The 22,558-nt window shown below is 36.3% G+C and overlaps 3 protein-coding genes across 5 annotated transcripts; 1 reads left to right on the plus strand and 2 right to left on the minus strand.

The window, feature by feature from the left end:
* Positions 1-2,244: 2,244 nt before the first annotated feature.
* LOC135090910 (programmed cell death protein 2-like) lies at positions 2,245-5,825 on the minus strand. Its single transcript, XM_063988094.1, has 9 exons — positions 5,634-5,825; positions 4,754-4,896; positions 4,495-4,618; positions 4,283-4,363; positions 4,032-4,125; positions 3,528-3,701; positions 3,050-3,147; positions 2,665-2,775; positions 2,245-2,543 (listed from the first exon to the last, which is right to left on the minus strand). Exons 1-9 carry the CDS (start codon positions 5,724-5,726, stop codon positions 2,364-2,366), a joined length of 1,098 nt encoding a protein of 365 aa, XP_063844164.1. The 5' UTR covers positions 5,727-5,825; the 3' UTR covers positions 2,245-2,363.
* A 5,567-nt stretch (positions 5,826-11,392) lies between these two features.
* LOC135090912 (transcription termination factor 3, mitochondrial-like) lies at positions 11,393-15,269 on the minus strand. Its single transcript, XM_063988098.1, has 7 exons — positions 15,129-15,269; positions 13,660-14,148; positions 13,254-13,376; positions 12,940-13,122; positions 12,562-12,685; positions 12,040-12,134; positions 11,393-11,791 (listed from the first exon to the last, which is right to left on the minus strand). Exons 2-7 carry the CDS (start codon positions 14,139-14,141, stop codon positions 11,518-11,520), a joined length of 1,281 nt encoding a protein of 426 aa, XP_063844168.1. The 5' UTR covers positions 14,142-14,148; positions 15,129-15,269; the 3' UTR covers positions 11,393-11,517.
* Positions 15,270-15,384: 115 nt separating this feature from the next.
* On the plus strand, positions 15,385-22,496 carry LOC135090911 (uncharacterized). 3 transcript variants are annotated; one of them, XM_063988096.1, is made up of 10 exons: positions 15,385-15,527; positions 17,439-17,571; positions 17,771-17,926; positions 18,282-18,403; positions 18,584-18,696; positions 19,180-19,301; positions 19,559-19,666; positions 19,877-20,827; positions 21,015-21,124; positions 21,675-22,496. In XM_063988096.1, exons 1-10 carry the CDS (start codon positions 15,483-15,485, stop codon positions 21,780-21,782), a joined length of 1,968 nt encoding a protein of 655 aa, XP_063844166.1. In that variant the 5' UTR covers positions 15,385-15,482; the 3' UTR covers positions 21,783-22,496. The 3 variants fall into 3 exon arrangements, with proteins under 3 accessions (XP_063844166.1, XP_063844165.1, XP_063844167.1); XM_063988095.1 differs by having other exon boundaries at positions 17,753-17,926; positions 21,675-21,876; XM_063988097.1 differs by having other exon boundaries at positions 17,753-17,926; positions 19,252-19,301; positions 21,675-21,876.
* The last annotated feature ends 62 nt before the right edge of the window (positions 22,497-22,558 follow it).

Genomic DNA, 22,558 nt, shown 5'->3' on the forward strand with positions numbered 1-22,558 from the left:
TTTCAGTAGAACACTGATGAATCTTATGTCTCGAGTCAAAATTTCACACATCAAATTTCAAAATTGCCTAAGAAAGCAAATAAAGAAATATTTTATTAATCAAGTCTGAAAAAGTACCAATGACCTTTTAGCATTATCTTTATTTGTGTGTGATGACCTGGCCATCTTCTTGTAATGGCTAGAGCTATAGCAGCAGCTGAACTCGTTGGTTATGAAAGATATAAATGATATATTTCATGAACTACGGCAAAGTCTTCAAGCTATCATCATGCTGCCACTTTTGACAGGATGCTTTTAGAACTTCACGCCATAATTTTTACTACTGCGTAGTTGAAGTGTATCTATAACACAGCATTTGCACCTGAGCTTGTCCTGCTTTATAGAGGGATTGTCTTGGATATGTGCTGTCAAGGGAGGGGGCCATGATAATTCATGGCAATTATTACATTGGGAATGGTGGGATGAAACTCTTTTATTGCACAAACTACAGCTCTCTTATATATATATATATATATGGGGTGCACTGTCTGTTCATTTATCAGATGGGAAGGTCTGGGGAGGCCTGTACATGGTTGTGTTGTATCATTAAGATTGTATAAGCTCTGACAAGATTTCCCATGGATTGATCTTGTAGAACATTCCAAATGGTAATCTGGTACACAGGATGTAATTACATTACATAACTTGCTGCAGAATGAGTTATTCAGTACTGTATAATTATTGAACTAGAATGTTTGTGAATTCTCAAACTGAATATATAGATACCAACATATTAGTGGTAATGAAAGTTATTAGCCATTTTGTGGTGAAACATTGGAGTATTCTATGAATTGTTATTCATATCTACTGAAAGGAACCCATTTCAGTAACTTGTACTTATGCATATTTTATTGTGCAGTTTTAGAAAGCTTTGTTATAGTTATGAGTTTCAAGAGCTGAAGAAGATACAACAGTACTCAGTATTTTTGTCATCTGGTCAAAGTAAGGGTAGGAAATCTCTCTCTTAGTTGTTTGTGCATCATACATCAGCATCTGGTGTCTGAGATGCCACTCTGTTCTTTCTAGGTAGCACTGTATAGGACTTTTTGACCTGCAGTCTCTTGGTAGCTTATTACTGGTTAATCTAGAAAGTGTCTCATACCTTTTGCTAGTGATGCCAAGACTAGATGATGTCATTTTAGAAACACAATATATCTTACAAAGTAGTATTTATATGATGATCAGTTCTAATAACAAACAAAAGGTACCTATATTACTTCTTTTTAGAATTGCCTTCATTTCATCAACAACTTCCTTGCCCTTAGGGTGTGCCTCTGCCATCATGATTTGCTGCCATTGTCATAAGAAATACATTACTTGGAGACAGTTCATTAGGGAAAAAATCCTTGCAAGTGTTTCCTTCAGTCCTGCCAACAGAACTGCTACATGCCAGTATTTTCCTGTTTTCTTAATCAGTGTAACAAGGCTGAAAGATAGAGTGATTTATAAACTTGAGATTATTTGTGTTGCAGACTTAATGTACCATGTAGTACAACAAAAACCGACTTGCAAATTTTGTATTCATAATGTTTGTCCATAGAATTATTGTATATAATGAGTTACTGAATGGATTATTATTGTAATTACTTTTGAAGAAAAGTTTATTATATTTTGTCTGCCATTTAGAAGGCCATATTAGAATATGGACTGCTTCAGCAGTAAAATACTATAATTTCTGGGTTCAGTTAAAAACTTTTATCAAAGCCCAATTTTAGGGGTTGACATATATTTATAAAATGTAAATATTGCCAATAGTATGTATGGAGAGTCCACACTTCATTGTATCTTCACATTTTAATAGTGTATATATTATTTTTACACATTCCCAAGTTGAGCAGAATGCATCAAGAACTCCTGTCTGTCTTACTCCATGTGTTGAAGGCTTGTGTTGGAAGAATACCATTATTTATTAAATTCTAGGGATACTCAAGATAGAAAAGTAATTTATGATTACTTAACCAAAGACATATGTGATGGTAAAATATATTGGTGCACCAATTTCTTGCTCTGCTGCTAAACATTCCATATCACCTCATAAAAATCATATTGCTATTAAATATTTAGCAAATACTGGTTGTAAATTATTGTATTCTATATATATATATATATATATATATATATATATATATATATATATATATATATATATATATATATATATATATATATAATGATAAAGATGCTGGATAGAGTAATGTTAATATATATATATATATGATTTTTATTACTCCTCATACCATACAGTTTCAAATATTAAATAGATAATGTACAATAAAACTGGGAAAATAATTAATTATGGAACATTGTCACTACTTCAACCGTGTTTATGACTGGTTCTTCATCACCTCCTCTATAGGTGCATAGTCCTGCTTGAAGACTACCTCCTCTATATAAGGTCGATCCTGCTGGCAGCTTTGGGAACAGGAGTACACCAGTACTGTGCCCCAGTCAATGCTCTGCCCTGCACTGTCCACCTTCAGATGCACCAACAGTTGTGGCATCACCTGAAGTCACAAGCAAATGCAATATTAAAACACTTATGGCATTATGTATGATTTTAACTTTGTCATTAATTTATCTAATGTTTTAACTCTGAAATTCTTTAACTTGAGCAGATCCACCAACCTGAAATTCAAAATGTCGGGGAGCTCCACAGCCAAGGCAGTCTGGCACTTGTGTCACTTTGTTACTTGAGGACACCCAGAGGGGCTCACCTTCCCGGTCATAACGCAGTATCTAACAAATGGGAAGAACATGAGATTTTTTCAATACATTATACAGCGGATACTCACTTGATTCCTCTTCAGCAATGTGAATTCCAATTTGGTTTCATGAATAGTGAAATGAGACAGTGTAAGCTTAAATGTGAGGATGACGAAATGATCATGTGGAAAGAGTTGAGAGATCTGAGTTTTTTTTGAGTAGGCCTAAGAAAGCTTGAGAAAAACAGGTCTAGGAGTTTAGGGATCTGGTCCCTGTGTCATCACACCATGCTGCACAGCGCACACACCTGGTCAGGATACTCTTTAATTCTTGTCCGGAATTTCTGGAATTGCTTGTCTGTTTCTTTGGTTGCCATATTGACTAGATCATTTTCTGTATCAGAGTCTGAAAAAAAGAAGACATTACTCTTTCATTAGAAGCATATTTAATATTTCCCATACATAAAACAACTGCATAATTTCACTTACCATTATAGTAACAATTTGAAAAATATATAATAATAATAATAATAATAATATTTACATACCAGCTTTCTCAGTTACCTGATAAAAAAACTTGCCAAGCTATCTCTGACTATTTTTTCAGTTTTTAGGTCTCTCTTTAAAACACTAGATTATGCCTTCATCTGCTTACTAGTATGCTACCTTCCAATTAGGAACAGGAAATTTTTTTGACCACTCATTCTCATCCTTTCTTGGCTCCTTTCTTGGCTCAAATCAAACAATTTATCAACCCTGTCAATAGTCAACAAGACTTTTACTCACCATCATCATCTTGATGGGTAACCTGTCCAGACCTCAGCAGCTCCTCATACTCTTTCATCACCTCATCCTCGGTCTTCTCTCTAGCAGCTTCCTGTTCCTCTGGTTCCAGCTCTATCTCATACTCAGGGAAGAGGAGCTTGGCAGTTGAGTTTGAACACCTTTTACTAACACTCTCTGTGAACAGCAGGTAGTTTATAAAATAAATTAGTTTAAACTGACTAAACTAAAGACAAAATAATCAAACTAATGGAAAGTATAATTTATAACCTAAAAAAAATTATGTTTGAAAATAATTATTTACCAAGTACAGTACATTTTTTTTTTGCTTGGATGTAGTGTTACTGATTTAATTTGGCAATCTATAAAGTATGAGTTCAATTGTCATGCCTAACATTGCAATACACAGTGATAAATGGGTCAATGATGATGATAATGACTATTTAAATCTAAAGGTCTTCATATAACTGGTAGGTCAGACAAAAAGTATGACAACTAGCACATTACCTGGGTGTTTACATTCAGCCTTGTGTCCTCCTTTCCAGTCCAATGCCTGATGGTCTTTTGAGCAATAGCGAGCAACATGGCAGCTTCCACAAGTCTGAAGGAAAACAAAAGCAGCATAAGAGTCAGGTACAATTATTCATTCATCAATCACTTTTCATTTTGAGTGTCAATATGTCAATCCATATGAGCCATGGCCAACAACAAGCAGGAGTACAGCGTCATTGTAAGAACAATAATAACTGAAATATCACCTTTGGTCCAAGAGCACCACAAACACGACATAGGTGGTTAAAATCCCCAGCGCCAGGGCTTTCTGCTCCAGCCTCTACCTCCTGCAAAAATTTGTCATTTGAGTTACTAATGATTATGACAATCCACTATTTTTTATCAATCGCACATACATTCACAACAGAGGAAGAGAGAAAAATTACAGCAAAGAAACGTATGGTAATGATTCACCCACCTTAGCTGGTTCGTCAGAGTAAAAATCATTTTTTCTTGCCAATTGTGAGCGAAACACTCGGATGCTGGAGGCATCATTGTCTCGGCAGCAGTTAGGGTCACGACATACAAACACAAACATTGTTCTGGAAGCAAGTCAATTAACAGCAAAATAAATCTGATATTTTGCATCGAATAACATAAATAATTGCAAAATTCATGGTCAATGATATAAATAAGTTACAGCAAGTATCTGAATCTTCAAGTCCTGAAAGATGTACCTGTGAAAGCAGGTTTCATATTTTTCATGGAATGGAGCATAAACCTGGCAGAGGAAAATGAGCGGCCTTTTGCAGTGGCGACATGCAAGTTCCTCAGGGGTGGGTAGACCCTTCAGGGCAAGCCAAGCTGGCCATCCTCCAACCTACATAGATTTTATAAATAAATAAATAAATAATACTGTAAAGAAAAATTTTTAACAAATCAGGGTGACACAAACTGTAGTGTATGGACTTGAAAGTTTTGACCTATGATTCCTAAAACACTCCAATTAAGCTAACAAGGTATCAGGGAGTACTATTAAGAGCTTAAGTAAATAAGTACTGAAATAATCCTAGTTTCAGTCTGTTATAACAGAAACACGAGGCTTGGCCCTGAGTGGTCAGGGTAGCCACTCCAGCTACCTCACTTGAACTCTATTATCAACCTAATATACAACAATTGTCATTTAAGGCCCAAAAAGTCATGTATTAATCTTTTTACGATCCAACAGTTGTGGGTATTGGGCTGTCAGAACTGCTGTCTCCCTGGCGTAAACATTAAAAAAATTATGATTGATTTTTAGTTTATTGACTTGACTCATTTATCACAATGATAAGCACTACATGAAAAAAATAAATGAATAAAATAAAACATAAAAAAAGTACTATCTCTAGGATGTTGTTTGCCAAATTAATAGTAAGAAGATAACAGTAAGGTAGAACAAGGCTGCATTACAACACCTAAGACACTACAGGAATAATACATCTGGGAAGGTGTTGCACGCCAGAATTTCATTTACTTGAAGGAAACCAAATAAGACAGGATTGGAGGAATTTGGCCTGAGTGGCAGAGGCTCATCTTGAGCTGGGGGCCGCTGTGAGAACCGAACAAACTCATCACCTTGCTAGGGAAGAACTTGGAATGGAGCTTCCACGCCGGGGTTTTCTCTACGAAGCCTAATTCCACCACAATATCCTTAGGATCTGCAGCCATGATTGCAGCCTCCCGAGTCCCTGGCAGACACGTGGGTTTGTTTTTATTTAGCACTGGCAGGAAAACGTGTCGTGCCGGAAATTCGTGTAGCTGCTCTTTTATTTATTAGTTAGTCATTTACTCGATAAAAGAGAAACTAACTACAATGCATTAATGCAAGTTAATGATAGTTATGCATGTCACAAATTCCTATAGCTACAGACCATTGCCTAAATAGCGAGGTGTCTGAGGTGACTATTTTTAGAAAGCGTGCTACAGTAGACTAGAAAAACAGTGCCAAAGAAGTTACCCGAAGGTTAATATATATATATATATATATATATATATATATATATATATATATATATATATATATATATATATATATATATATATATATATATATATATATATATATTTTCCTTGCGTCATCCGAAATTCGTCAGTCGTGACACTGATATGAAGTAGTTGTATGAACCAGCCATGGTCTCTAAAACTCTAAAACGGGTTTAAGAGACCCTGGAACCAGCAGTGTTTCAAGCTCAAAGCCATATATATGTTTATGTATTTATTATTTTTCATGAGAAGCAGGGCAGAAGGAAATTGTAACCAGTTGTTTAATGTCATCCCAAGCGCCAACTAATTCTCACTAACTTGCTTGTTGTGCTGAGAGAGAGAGAGAGAGAGAGAGAGAGAAGCGTGATATGTGTTCGACCATGGGATAGAGCCTTAATTCTTTCTTCAGTAATCTATATGGAGAGTTGGATTAATTTTCCCCTTATTAGATTAGTCCAAAATTCGTAGTATTCTTATGAGTTTTCTATTTTTTTATTATTTTTTTTTTATCATAGTTGGTCACTTAAATAACACAAATAGCTTATATATATATATATATATATATATATATATATATATATATATATATATATATATATATATATATATATATATATATATATATATATATATATATATATATATATATATATATATTTCATTTATTTATTTTTTTTTTTTTTTCAAGAGGGAAGAGAACTTTTGGACACATCGCGGCTTCCAGAGCCATTATCTCAGTGAGGATTGACTGCCTCATCATTTATGTCCCACAGCTGCTCTCCACTCAGCCCCATCATGCCCATTATTCTCCCCTGCTACACAGACACCACTTGCACCTAACACTCTCTTCACACCATCCACCTATGCCAATCAGCCCCATCATGTCCACCATTCTCCCCTACTTCACAGACAAGGAATAAAAAGTATTCCTTCTAAAGGGAGATAGCTTTTAAATTTGCATTCCTTAGACAGGTAGAGGTTGAGAGAGGGACTGATAGAGGTCTGTAAGTGGCATGAGGAATATAACAAGGGTGAATTATCAAAATCCTCACAACTGATAATCAGACTAGCTTAAGAAAAAACAAGTTCAAACTTGATAAAATTAGATTTGAGGGGGAAAAAATAGAGAGAAATTGCTACTCAAATAGAGTGGTAGATGAAAGGAATACTCATGCAATCAGGATGTTAGTGCTGGGTCATTAGAGAGCTGTGAAAGAGCATATGATTGTTTAGTATAAAGTATATTATAGTAAAAAGAGAGAGAAATTGACTTCATAGCCAAAGTATAGAGAAATTATAAGACAAAAGTAGAATTTAGAGAAGAGGAAGAGGTACAAAGCAGGGTGTGCAGTATCTACCACTTTTTTCAGACTAGTGATTTTTAGAATAATATGAGAACTAGATCTTAACAGGCTACAGAGATAAGAACTTTAATATAATATCACTTTTCTTTGCTGATGATGGGATGGTGCTGACTAACAATGCAAAGGATGCCAAACAAACAACAAAGAAAGTGGAGGAGTAGGAAAAGAGTTGGGTTTAGAAATAAATAAGGATAATAATATTTAATAATAGTAATATAATAATATTTAATATGAAATTGAAACTAGGAGATATTGAAAACATAAAAATAAAGGATGGATTCAAATATTTAAGAATTACTATCAGTGACAGTATTAATTGTTTTCAGGTGCAGAAGGAGATGTTCCAAAAAGCAAAAAAGGTTGGCTGACATGACATGTAGTGTGATAGAGAGATATTACTCTAAAATTCTAATTGGAAAAATGCATGGGAAAAGTATAGCATTAACATATATTTTGTGTGGTATTAACATTATGGAAGTGACAAAAAGAGAAATTAGTAAATTGCAAATAATTGAAAATGAAGTATTTAGATATCTGTTTGGCACCAAGCTATGCACATGTAACAACCTTGAGCGGGAAGTAGGAGCTTCTGGTACAAGGGTCAGGGAGGGACAGCTCAAGTACCTGAGGTATCTACTGGTGGAGGGAAATGACTTGGTGAGAAGGAGAGCAGAGATGTTGGAAAGCAGGCAAGGGAGGTGGATGGAAGGGTTGCTAAATGAGCTGAGGAACTTAGGATTAGTGAGGCAAAGCATAAGAAGGCATTATAAAAGAAGAAAAAGTGCAAGGCATGGATACATAAGGCATGTTCTTGGTGACCCAAAACTGCGTAGTTTCCAATTATTGTCCTCATCTATAAATGTGTTTAATTTTCTGTTAAAGCTCCTCAATATCATATTGTAGAGAACTATTTGAAAATTATACAACTGGTTTTATTGACATTGACCACTCACCTTTAGCTAGTGATTTACTTGTTGGAGTTCTGAATTTAAGTTTGTATGCAAAGATTTTGTATCCTTACCTGATAGTGATATATTAGCATACATAACAAAGTAAAGGTTGGGGCTTACACATGGCATGTTATCAATATGTATTATGAAGAGAAGTGTGTGTGTGTGTTTATTGGTCTATCTATTTATCTATCTGTCTGTCTGCCTGCCTCTAAGCCTCACAGTTCAGATCCAAATTCAGAACTAAAACCTCCCTCTTCTTTTTCCATAGATAAGCTCAAGGAGAGCACATCTTCTAGTGTCAGTCTAGAGGTAAGTGACATAACCAGCTTATATATTCACTGTTTACTCATCATTTTCTAAAACCTAGGAAAAAATATAGAATGAAAAGAGATGAGGGGTAACTGTGTGAAAAAAAAAAAATTTGGAATGAAGAGAATGAAAGAGAAAAGTGGGAGGGGAGGAATCCAAGAAGTGGAAAAGATTGGCTTCATATCATACATTCATGTGTGTGAGAGAGAGAGAGAGAGAGAGAGAGAGAGAGAGAGAGAGAGAGAGAGAGAGAGAGAGAGAGAGAGAGAGAGAGAGAGAGAGAGAGAGAGAGAGAGAGAAGGAACAAGTACGAAGGAAAAAATGTAAGTAAACAGGAGAAATGTACTCTTATATAATGCAATATTATTTTTACTTTTGTGTGTTTATTTGTGGTTGTATTTACCTAATTGTATTGTATAGGGCACAAGCCAAAGCTCATTTTGTCATGTCTCCAAAACTATATTTATCCAGTTTCTCTTTAAACATGTGTACACTGTTTGCCACAACCACCTCTTCCTTTAAATAATTCCAGATTCCAATAGTTTGATACAAGATGTATTTCTTGATGTTGCTCAAAACATCCACTCTTCTTTATGTTCTTCACATGCCCCCTTGTCTGTCTCTCTCTCTCCTCCATCTATGGTACTAAGTCATTTCTGTTTATTCTTTCTATATTGTTTACTAATTTGTACATTTGTTATCAGGTCTCCTCTTTCTCTTCTCTCTTGGAGTGTTGGTAATCCCATCTCTTCAAATCTTTCTTCATAGCTTAAGTCTTTCAATTCTGATACCATCTTTGTTGCTATCCTCTGTATTTTTTCCAGTTTCTGTATATCTTTTCTTTCTTTGTGGAGCCCAAACTACTGCTGTGTATTCCAATTTGGGTTGTATCATAGTTGTTATGATTTTATTAATCATTTCTTTATTTAAATAGTTAAACGCTATCCTAACAAGCTGTATGTAGAGCCGAATATCCCATTTATGTGCCTTTCAGGTGATAGTGTATCCTGGATCATTACTCCCAAATCTTTTTCTTCATTACTTTTTGTTATTATTTCTCCACCCATTTTGTAATTCCATGAAGGTCTCTTTTTACTTTTTCCTATTTGCAACACATAGCATTTTCTGGCATTAAATTCTAGTTTCCATCTTTGGCTCCATGCATGTATTTTGTCAAAATCCTTTTATAACTCCTTGCAGACATTTTTATTCTTTATTATTTTCATTATTCTTACATCATCAGCAAAAAGGTTCATATAACTATTTAGATCCTCTGTCATATCATTTACATACATTTGAAACATAACAGGTGCCTTGCAGTACCCCACTTGTTATTTTGTGCCAACTTGAATTAGTGTCTCGGATTACTTTTCTCATTTCCCTCCCTTGTAAATAATTATTCATCCATCTCAATGTTGCTCCCTTTAGTCCTCTTTCATTCTCTAACTTCTGCTTAAGACTTTTGTGGAGAACTTTATCAAATGCTTTTTTTGAGATCCAGGTATACCACATCAACCCATCCATCCCTCTCTTGCACTCCATCTATTAGTCTCGTATAAAAGCTCAGTAGATTTGTGACACAGGATCTTTCCTGAATCCAAATTGCTTTTCTGTAATTATTTTCATATTCTAAATATTGCATCCATCTATCTTTAATTACTATTTTACAAAGCTTGCTTACAATACTTGTTAGTGACACTGGTTCCACTTTATTTCCCCCTATGTATATTGGCACTATGTTAGCTCTTTTCCATTTCCTTGGTACTTTTCCTTCTCTCAATGAGCTGTTAATTATATATCATATGGGTTCCTTCATTTGTTCTTTGCATTCTTTTAATATTCATTAATTTACTTGATCTGGTCCCATAACTTTTCTAACATCCAGGTCTTCCAGCAGTTTCTTGATTTCTTGTATTTTTTACTTGTATCTCCAGTATTCCCTCATTTTGTGATACCACTTTTGGTGTCACAAAATCAGTTTCTTTTGTAACCACAGATTGAAAACTTTAATACATTAGTTCACTTATCTCCTCATTAGTTTCATAAATTCTTCCTTCTCTTTTTAACTTGCTTATGTCATCACTATGTTTCATTTTTCCATTTATGTATCTGTAGAAGAGTTTGGGCTCTTCCTTGTATTTTCTGTCACTTTCAAAATTTCTTTCCTCTCTCCTTATTATACCATATTCATTCCTTGCCTTTTTGTATTATTCCCTAGTATTTCTGTTCAGATTTCTTTTGTTGTATGTATCATTCCTACTATATGAGAGAGAGAGAGAGAGAGAGAGAGAGAGAGAGAGAGAGAGAGAGAGAGAGAGAGAGAGAGAGAGAGAGAGAGAGAGAGAGAGAGAGAGAGAGAGAGAGAGAGAGAGAGAGAGAGAGAGAGAGAGACTCCACCTCCACCCACCACATCCCTCCATTCCATTCACCACAGGTTCTGTGTCCCTGCACCAATCACTCCTCACACCTGTTGTCCTGCACCACCATGCGCTTCAACCCCACCTGTAATGTTATCCCACAGTGTGCACCTGTTGCATGTGTTCTGGCAGCAACCCCCCCCCTCTCTCTCTCTCTTGGTGGAAAAGCAGGGTTTTTGGGTGTGGAAAGCTAAAATAGGGCTAAATACCATCCCTTACCATACAAAAAAAAAAATAAATAAAAATAAAAAAAAAAAATAAATAAATAAAATAAATAAATAAAATAAAAAGGGAAAAAACAGTATATAGAGTACAAGTCAGTGTTACCAACGATACATGCGAGAAATCTCCAAAAATATGTACATTATTATAAAGTGTACAGAATATGTATCTCAATACATATTTACAGTAAAGCAGAGACATGATGAAAATACTACATTGTTTTCAGAAAGTCATTAAAGGCTTGCACTGAGGACTTGGCGAGGGTGAGGCAAAACTCAGCATCTGTACCTGACACCAGTGCCAGTGGGGACACATAGTTAGGTTTGGAGGGATCATACTGGTCCCGGCCAAGGAGTTTGAGAAACCCATGGCGCTGCCTGATTCTGAAGTCTCTTGTTAAGAGCACATGAGGAAACTGAACTATTTGCTGGTGTGACAATCCCATGTGGTTGTGAGCAAAATCAAATCTTCTCACCAAAGCACCCCTACCTGAAAATAAAAACATACACTGAATATTTTTCTCTTTATCATTAGTGCATTTCAACACAACAAATTAATGTCTTCAGTGCTGAACAAGAGTGTAACCCCACTGCACTGAATGAGTGTGACACTTGCCTCTATGTTTCCTGATTGTTGCATGAGAATCATGATATGACTGATCTAGCATCACAATAATAATTCAAAATGGGTTTAGGAAAACTTTATGAAGAAGGAACTTTACTAAGAGAAGCACCTACTTGCCATCCAAATCTTGGGCTTAGCAAGCAACAGGCTCTTCACTTCACTCTTTTCAAAACCCATTTCCTCCACCACAGAAAATGTTGTCATCTGCAATTATGTGAAAATATCAGTGGTAAATTTTATGCATGCACTGTAACAAATGTGTTAAAGCTTTGCAATTTTATTTATTTAAATTTTTATGTTTATAGTAGACTAAACTGAGCATAATATTTTCCAGCCACTTTTAATCTGTAATTTTTTTCATTATAAATCATTATCTGAAAGAAAAGTGAGGCACATTAAATATTTATGTCTACAAAATTCAATTAGGTACTTTTTAAACAGTTTTAAGATATGCTGACAATATATATATATATATATATATATATATATATATATATATATATATATATATATATATATATATATATATATATATATATATATATATATATATATATATACATGTAGTTGATTTAATTAAACATTTCCATGACACATAAACCACATATGAAACATAACATAGGTATCATACCTTAATACTGGAATGGCTGTACGTGATGAGCCGAGGCTGTTTTGTTGCCAAATAGCGCACTTCATGATCAGTGAGTTCAAAGGACTGCTGAAATATCCCCAAGCGTCTGTCTATTCGAACAGTGCTGGTGAAAAGGCAACACAACATTAATCACAATAAAAATATTCATAAAAAGTAAGATATTCGTACTATATTTCTAATAATACCTACTACAGAGGTTGTGCATTCAGGTGCTACAAATACAAAGTAAGCCAATCTTACTATATTCTAAGTAATACTGCAGAGACTCTCCATACTGGTGCTACTAACATAGCCATAAGTCTTAAGTCTTAGTGTTCCAGTTCTGTTCACAACATCAGTACAGCTAACCCATCTCACCTAAACAGCAGCCAGTAGGGATTCTTTGAGATGATCCGAGCTATGTCTTCCTCACTGAACTTCATGAATTCCAGGTAATTAGTTCTAGCCTCAAGGTCTTCTATGTTTTGCTGGAAGATGTATGGATTGACAGTCAGCCACCTCCCAAGATCATCGGCTGAAATCCCCAAGTCATGCAGGAACCTGAAGAAAAATTTTGATGTCTTAAGAATTGTGTTGTATAAAAATCACTGCAAGTCAACATCTGCTATGGTAATGATGGCACCCGTTACTGCAAACTTACATTAAATAGAGAGTTGCAGTTTACTACTCACACTATGTACTTCTTCATATCTCTCTCAAAATCCAGAGGCAGAATGAAACTGTTGACATCTTTACGTGCATCCCAGGTGCTGAGGTCCACACCAAGCTTCACCAGCTGCTGTAGTGTGGCAGACCTGGTGGGTGATGAATAATACCAACATGAAAAATATGTGTTTGATTTAAGGGTATATTCTGATAAGCTGCATTCTTAGCAGATTGGCTCTCATGCTAATCACAGACTGGGAGCGGTTTGACTTCAAAATGTCCTAATCTGTTTGTCATGATTATGTAGATCCAGAGTTAAAATGTTATTTTATTATAGTTATGATTGAAATAGAAGAGTGGAGGATTGCTGTAATTTAATCCATCCTCATTCCAATTACTCATAATGATCCTTTAGCTCATAATTATTCTTACTTGTTGACATATGCAGCCAGGTTGAAGGTGGGTCGTAGTTCAGGAGCCAGGACATCAATATCTGAAACATCCTTGGGTGGCAGCAGGACAGAATTGTTTTCTTGACTTCTTATCCACTGCATCTCATCTGTCCAGTCCCCTTCCTCAAGTCTCACAGGCAGAACATCTTCAACTACTTCAACTGACACTTGATCTCCCTTTTCATCCAAAGCATCACCAGGAGCTGGGCAAGTCAATGCCCTCAGGTGCATTAGCATGTGCCTCTTTCTTTGGTGCGGTTTTGTATAACTATTTGACCTTAAACTGTAACATCTAACATTTTTGTAGCAGCACACAAAATGGTCTCCTTTGGGAATAGCATTGGCTACATGCTTTTCTTGTTGCACTATAACCACGGCAGTTGATGTTTGTCGGCAGAGTGCTGGGAAATGTTTCACTGTGGGTTTTGCCAGAGCAAAGACAGCACCCATCATGTGATTCATTGTGCCTCTGAAATAAATGACATATATATATATATATATATATATATATATATATATATATATATATATATATATATATATATATATATATATATATATATATATATATATATATATATACATATATATATATATATATATATATATATATATATATATATATATATATATATATATATATATATATATATATATATATATATATATATATGGATATCCTATAGTAGACTCATACAAGATAATGAAAAAAAAAAGTAAGATTAACTTTTAGTTCGCCATAAGGGATTAATGAGAAATAAAACTACACTACCGAGCCTATTTTAGCTTTGCTTTGATAATGTTGGAGTGAAAACCAAGATAGAGAGGCATCCCATACTTCAACTGAAACTTTGTCTTCTCCCTTCTTACTCAAACCTAGGCAAGTCAATGTTCTTAGGTGCATTAGTATGTGTCTCTTTGGTGCTGTTTCTTTATGTGCTGGGTATTGTCTGAAATTGCAGATACACAGTTAGATCATTAGGTAAATTTTTACAATAGGACCAAACTATATTTCGAGAACAAAACTGATATCCATTATTGTTTATTTTATTTTATTTTTTTTTGTTATAAACAATTTTGAACACTAAACACGTCGGAAATACTTAATATTGCCTCTCCTCCCTTCATCCCGCTACGGTCCTGGCGACTCATCGGGAAGCAAAGTTTATGGGCGGGGAACAAGAAAATTGTCATTTTAGGATACTTGAATGGAGATGATTGCATAAAAGAAAGCAATCCTACCCTGATCTAACCTAATCTAACTCAGCCTGACCTAACCAACGCGCATCATCTAACAAAAATTCCCTATATAACGGAAACTATTAATTTGCGATGAAAACTTCAATAGTTTCTCTGCATCTAAAAATGTAATAAGAAAATAAATAAATGTGCAGAGCGTTATGGTCCTCTTCTAAAATGATACCGATCCTTATGACTAGTCTTACTCACATAATTAACTGACGTTTCTTCTATCCTTACATCCCAAGTGAGTTGTTTAGCCAAAGCAGAGCTGAGCATGGAGATATCCCCCTTAGTGACTAACCGACGTCAACAACCTCACTGCCACCGAGCTGCTCAGTTTCCTTACATTCTCCCATCTCTCTTTTACTAAACTCTGAAACATCTCTGTTGATTGCAATCCATCGTAACTATATAAGTTTTTATATTTTAGTAAACAAGACCGGTACAATACCAAATTAATAAAAATATATTATCTGGGTATAGGATTGTAGTGCATCAAGCCGTCATCGTCAACCAGTGGCGGGAAGTGAAAGTAAACAGACTATCCAATCTTGCTCAGCCATGCCTCTCATTCAAGTGAAGCACGTCATTTCCTTCACGTCTCAGGTATGGTGATTTTACCAGCTGGTTGAAAACTGGTAACTAAGCAATATCAGGTGGTGATGTGAGGGAGATGATAATGACAGGTGACCGGCGGTGTGTGGGTGTTGCTCGGTGTGTCCCTCGCCGCCCACATCACCAGAGATTACCTGTTACACCAAGGAAGCTTAAGGCACCGATCCGATCAACACAACCTTCCTCATTTCAGGGATGCTTTACTTGCATCACATCTGGGGATCATTCATTTGCAGACACTTCTGGGCAAAATATGACTCGTCAGTTCATGATTTACACAATGAAGGAATCGCCTGTAAAATTAAAGGATGTAAACCCAACCAAATTGATCCCTCGCATGAAAACCATCATGGTATTTCTATATTATCACAGCCTGTTCATTACCTGGTTCTTACCTGGTTAGGCTCCCCAGGAGTGAACCCCATATTGGCTAGCACGCCAGCCCATTTAAGAGGCCATCAGTGTGAACTAATTTGGATAAAGATCAGACTGGAAAGTGTGCTATGAGCCCACTTAGAACAATCAAAAGCAAACAATTTAAAAAATTGAATAAAAAATCTCCTAAGAATATGGCAAGTCTTTTCTTGAAAGAGTTTAGGTTGATAGATTCAGCTACCTCTGACAGGAATGTGTTCCACAACCTACCCATACGAACTGAGAAAAAACCTGTGTCTGGCTTCAGAGGTACTGTGTTGCACAAAAATCTTAAACCTGTGCCCTCTTGTAATATCTCTTGCTGGTGTCATAGTAAATAAGTCAGGAGATAAAGATGACATACCATTGAAGATCTTCCAACATTTGATGAGATCAGCTCGCAAGAGTCTTCCTTTCACAGAGTAAAGATCTAGAGTTTTAAGTCGTTGGTCATAGGACATATTCTCACAACCTGTAATGAGCTTAGTCCATCATCATTGAACTGATTCAAGAAGTGATGTCATTGACATAACCTGTATTCCATACTGGAGATGCATATTCAAGAAGTGGACATATGTGTGTAATGAAAAGTTTAACCATGAAGGAAGGAGAGCGACACAAAGCTGACAAGTAAAGAGTATACCAGACCTGAAGCCTTTGACACTATGGTTTGAATGTGGAGATGGAATCTTAGAGTTGGATCCACAGTTATGCCGAGATATACTGCAACAGAACTAGAGCTTAGAGGATTGCCATTAACAGTGTAAAATGAATAAGGGCCCAGATCGTAAGACTGACAGAGGTCGGTACCAAAACTAATAAGTTTAGTTTTTTTGCATTAATTTTTGCATTAAGTCCCACAATTCAGCAACTGTAACCAATGAATCAATATCTTTTTGCACAGTACTCATACACTGCAACACTGTATTGAGATTCTGAGGCCTTATTAAGAGATACAATTTCAGGTCATCTGCAAATAATTTTGTCGGATACTAAAAGTAGTGGAGATGTGATTTATGTATATAAGGAAAAGAATAGGACCCAACACAGAACCCTGTGGCACTCTGCTAATCACTGGGTACGAAGAACTTTTCTGTCCACCCACAACAACCTCCATAGTCCTGTGAGACAGAAATGCCCTAATCCAAGAGATAACAGAACCATTAATACCCAGTGAAATAAGTTTAGTAAATAGAATTTGGTGGTTAACAGTGTCGAAGGCTTTTGATAAGTCAAAAAGAATAGGATCAACCATATTGCTCCTGTCCATCCACTCTGAGATTGCATTGTAGGTTAGTAAAAGCTGATCCCCCACAGACCTGTCTATCAGTCTATCAGACTGCAATTCTTTTAATTCCACACTCGAACATTAAAGAACATATTATACCAAAGTTAATGACATACTGCATGCAAGTGAAGTTGTAAATGTTTTGCTATACTTTCATTACATTTATTTTGATATACTATGTGATGCTTGCATGTGTTCAGGACCCCAAGCACACTGTGAAGGACCTGGTGGAGGGGCGAGGGCCATGGCTTAACCTAAAAGGTGACAAATCCAGCAACCTTCAAGCAGACCTGCAACTCGAGAAGGCAACAAAAATATCATACATAGACATTGGTAAATATGCGTTTCTTTATCCTTAGGTGATGCCGAGTGAAAAATGTATTAGAAGGAGAAGTGGTGGTTACACTGTTCTCCCTTTTAATGTTCTATTCTTATTGTTCTTGGACTTCTTTCGGATATCATGGGAAAGATACAGGCTCTCTCTACACAGGCATGGTAGCTCATGTTTTCTTAGTAATGGAATGGTGTGCAGGGAATGCAGGCAGTGTGATGATTGGTGTGGAGGTTGGACGCTCAGCCTGGCCCATCAGCAGACCTTATGTGACCCTCATTCCCACGGTGACCTTCATGACACGTGCAGAAGTGACCAGCGGACAGAATAGGAGCTCTGTTCGGATGTTCAAGCCAGGTCAGCCTCTGTCCTAATTTTATAAGTTTATAGAGAGAAAGATAAAAAAGGTGACTGGACAGCTCTCTGTATTGTGCAAAGATGTTATGTCAGTTGATAGAATAGATCAGAATGAAATGAGATAAAACTGTAATGGTAAAAAAGAGTGTAATAACAAAATTTAACAAATGTATACATATGTATATAGAAAGAATCCCTGACTTGAAGTATTCTCAGCCCCAATGTAATTCTAGTGTGCATGCTATTGTAAGCTATGAAAAGATTTGCTAAAATGTTGAATGGTCATGAATTTTGTTGCTATAACTGTAGTGGTGAATATGTGCTCATGTATCATGTTTATAATGCATCGTCTCAGAAAATATGGATGAGGTGACCCGGAATGAAGAATGGGACAGGGTGAGAATTTTGTGCCTGCAGCCTTTCACAAGCCCCAGCCAGTTTGGAATTTCCATGCTCAAAATGTACTCAGAGTCTGAGGTAATTAAAGGATTAATACAGTGGAAGCTTTTTACTATTAGATACAAATTATTTATAACTTGTGGATGGTATTAACAGGATCAGAAAATACATTATTTTTGTTTTGGATTAATGGCCTGTCTAATACAGCATAGTTACTATAGTTTGGCACCATACTGCACACACCACACTCTTTTCCAGGTAACTCTGAAACCACAGGTGGACCTCAGTCCTGGAGTAACATTGAACAAAAAGAGTGAACTCTTGGCCAAGCTGAGGCTCTCTAACCCTGAGAAGTCAGGACTCTCAGACAGGTACATGGAAGTAGTGCCAGTATTGTGATGTAATGTTTAGTTTGGTTATGTCATTTCCAACTTTTTTTTTTTTTTTTAATGTAAGAGGGGCATTGGTGTAGGGCAACAAAATGAGTAGAAAAATAAAAACAAGAAATGGCCCACTAAGGTGTCAGTCCCTAAAGAAAGGTTAAAAGTACCCTTCATTCTCATGCAGTGAAGTACTCTCACTCTTGACTTTGCTGTCATCACTGTCATAAATCTTTTTTTCCACTTACAGAATGGAATTGTATGTTCATAGTTATGGAAAATTTATTGCGGTAATTCTATGATGGGGAAATTTCATGAATAATAATTTTGTTTTGCTGTCCATAAGTTAACTGTTTCCTGTGCACACCATATCAAGGAGAAAATCAAATTTTATAAACATTACATCAGATAAATAGCTGATTTTTCATGCCTCTGCTAAATAGCTGAATATTTATTTTTTATATTTTTATTTAGAATTAAGCTGATAGAGGCAAGTCAGCTTCCTGATGGAAGAACAGAAATAACCAAGAACCACCATCCCAACAGTCCCTTGTCTCGTGGTGCCCAGCTGCTGACCCGTGCTGCCAAGATACCAAGTATGCTGCCAGCTGCCAAGATACAATGCTCTTCTCTGCCACTTATGTTATTTGACTTATCTATCCCATTTTGAATTGACTAGTTATTATTCTCACTCAAGTATTGAACTGGATTCCTTTATTGTGCTCTTCTTGAATGTCGTATGTTAAAAAAAGATATCCACAGTTATTTGGGTTATTGGACAAATTGTAATTGTATATTGTTTTATGATGAAGTGAAAGTTGAATCTTTTAACAGTTACCTGGTCGCCTTCCAGCTCATCAAGAAAGTTTGATAAAGAAGTCTGACCTGGAATGTGAAAGCCTGAGATATTTGATGTCCTTAAACTTGTCTGTCTCTGATATTGACCATCTGTCCATCAAAGGTATGCTATTGAAACACTGGTGAAAGTTGATTGTTATTCTTCTATGATTTCAAGTGTAGGATAAATGCATTTACAGTTTATGATGATATTGTGACAGTGCACATGAACCAAAGTTGGACTGGCTGTGAGGTACCTTATGGTACCTCACAGTTCAGCAGACAGGATGATGAGGTGGAGGAACTTACAGTGACAGCATCTTCCTCTTTTCAGATATACGTCAGAATTTTGAAAAGAAAAGACAGAAACAATTGACTTTTGCTGAGATAAAGATCTTCAGAGACATTGCTGTTGATTATGCTGCAAGACGGTTGGAGATCTTGGAGAATCAGGACACAGCAGGTCACTTAGCAGCACGGGGAGTCAGGACAACAGAAGTACCAGTGAAAGCACTTCAACAAAAAAGAAAACTGGAAAACTCCGATGAAAGTAAAATGAATAAACAACTTAACAATGGCTGTACATCAAAATGTAAGAATAATGTGACAGTGCAAGAAAATGAGTCACTGAAGAGAGGAAATGAGGAAAAGGAAGTTGATTCACCATTAAGAAAATATAAATTTGGACAATATAAAAATGTAGTAAAGCACTCAACTATCAAAGATCAGGAAATAGACATGGAAAAAACTCAGATTTCCAAATATTTAAAGAATTCCACAACTCCAGACAAAGAGAAAGAAGGCAGCTTTAAATCTAGAAATGCATTGGCACTATTAGATGCACGTGTAACTGTTATATCACCCAAGAGGCTCAAAAAGAAGAAACTGAGGAAAGCAGTCACTAAACAGGTGGAGCAACAGTCACTCATTGGACAGTGGATCACTCCAACAAACAAGATGAAGGTGAAGAAGGAAAACAAAGAATTCCAGCATTCATCCCAACCCGATCTTTATTCTGACAGTGATAACAGTGATATTGAATGTGTTGGTGAAGAAGAATCAGGTCTGGCCTCCACCCTCAAAGGCCGAAATTCCAGGAAAGGCTCTAGTAGCTTCTCCCTCCACAAATCCTCCTTGTCTGCCTCAGGAGCATTCAGGGACACACCGAAGGGGAACCGTCTGGGGTCAGCACCCACCAACAAGTTTAATGTGATGGCGAGAGGACTGAGGGAGTCAACTTTATTACATCAAAAGCAGTCGCTTGTAGACTGTCCCATGTGTTCCAGTAAGTAGGAGTATCTTTTTTGTATTCTAATATACTTTAGAGAAAGTTAATGGAGGTAATGTTGCAGTTATTTTTAATTAATTAACTAATTTAGTTAGGAACCTTATTTTCTTGTGCATTGAGACAGATTTTGTTTTACATATTTTATTTATTTATTTGTATTTTCATGAGCTGTTATTTATTGCAGAATCATTCCCTGCAAGAGAAATAGAGGATCATGCAGCATCATGTGGTGTGACTGTGTCATCAGACACTGATAGTGGTGATGATGACATTTTATCTAGCAGCACAACACAGGTATTTATTTACTGAAGATTTTTATTTATTTATTTTACTTATTTATTTTTTTCTTCATTAATGTAGATACTTCATTGTTTCCATCAGGTAAGAGTTTTTTCGTGACCCAAAATCAAGGAATGGTCTCAGTTTGATCATCAATGTTTGGCTTTCTTGAACAATTTTTCTAAGAAATTTTACAAACAAATAAGTAGTAGTAGTAGTAGTTTGGGCCTGAATAGAAATAAATGTTGTTAGGCCATCTCTTGGGAAAGGTTCTTTTTACTATATCACATATGCCTAAATGCTCTTTTGCATACTCCTTTCCAGTATTACCAAAGGTTGAATAGGAAGAGAAGGAATCTGCAGTATCCTATGAAAGGAGAGGTTCAGAGACAATCACTTCATCACAAGGAACTAACTTGCATATTTCTTAAAGCATAATTCAAAAGAGACAGTAACGTGGCAATATTAAGACATACTAACAGGCTCAAGCTGAGAAACAGATGAGCTTACTGAATTTTTTTATGGAGGCAGAAAGTAATCAATCATTACTTTGTCTCATCCACAGGCATGTACGAGTGGATTGGTGGAAGAGTGCCCTGTGTGTGGGGTGCAGATGGCTGTGGCAACACTGGTAGCACATGCCACACAATGTGCTTCCAGTATGTTTGACTGATAACACTCTTCAAGTATTTTTCTCTTGGTCGCCTGTCTCTATATGCTATCATCACTGTCATTACCACCACCACCACCACCACCACCACCATCATCATCATCATCATGGTTTTGAATAGCAGGGTTCAGATTTACATTGGTCAGTCATTGTTACCTGATGGCAGTTCATTATGGTATATTCTCTCTCTCTCTCTCTCTCTCTCTCTCTCTCTCTCTCTCTCTCTCTCTCTCTCTCTCTCTCTCTCTCTCTCTCTCTCTCTCTCTCTCTCTCTCTCTCTCTCTCTCTCTCTCTCTCTCTCTCTCTCTCTCTCTCTCTCCTCTCCTCTCCTCTCTCTCTCTCTCTCTCTCTCTCTCTCTCTCTCTCTCTCTCTCTCTCTCTCTCTCTCTCTCTCTCTCTCTCTCTCTCTCTCTCTCTCTCTCTCTTCTTTCTTGTTGGACCATCTCCCACACAGTGACATTTACATTTGTTTTACCTTGATTGTTTGCACTGGTGTGAAAGATGCCCAGCAACTGTGGATTTGAGATCAGAGTGCATCGATGAAGTGATCAGGACATTGAGCCCAGAGAGGAGATTCTGTGGAGGGATCTAGAAGCTGTCTTGTTATGGCACAGCTTGACAGGATGTCATTGAATGCCTGAGGTTGATTGAAGCAAGGAACCTGCCTTTTAGAAAGATGATGATGAAGTTTACATTAATAATAAATTGTACCTTAAAGTAATGCTTTTATATGTAATTTAATAATTTTTATATAAATTAATTATTTGCCTTTAAGAATT

The sequence above is a fragment of the Scylla paramamosain genome, chromosome 36, assembly GCF_035594125.1.
Source record: "Scylla paramamosain isolate STU-SP2022 chromosome 36, ASM3559412v1, whole genome shotgun sequence".
NCBI classification, from domain to species: Eukaryota; Metazoa; Arthropoda; class Malacostraca; order Decapoda; family Portunidae; genus Scylla; species Scylla paramamosain.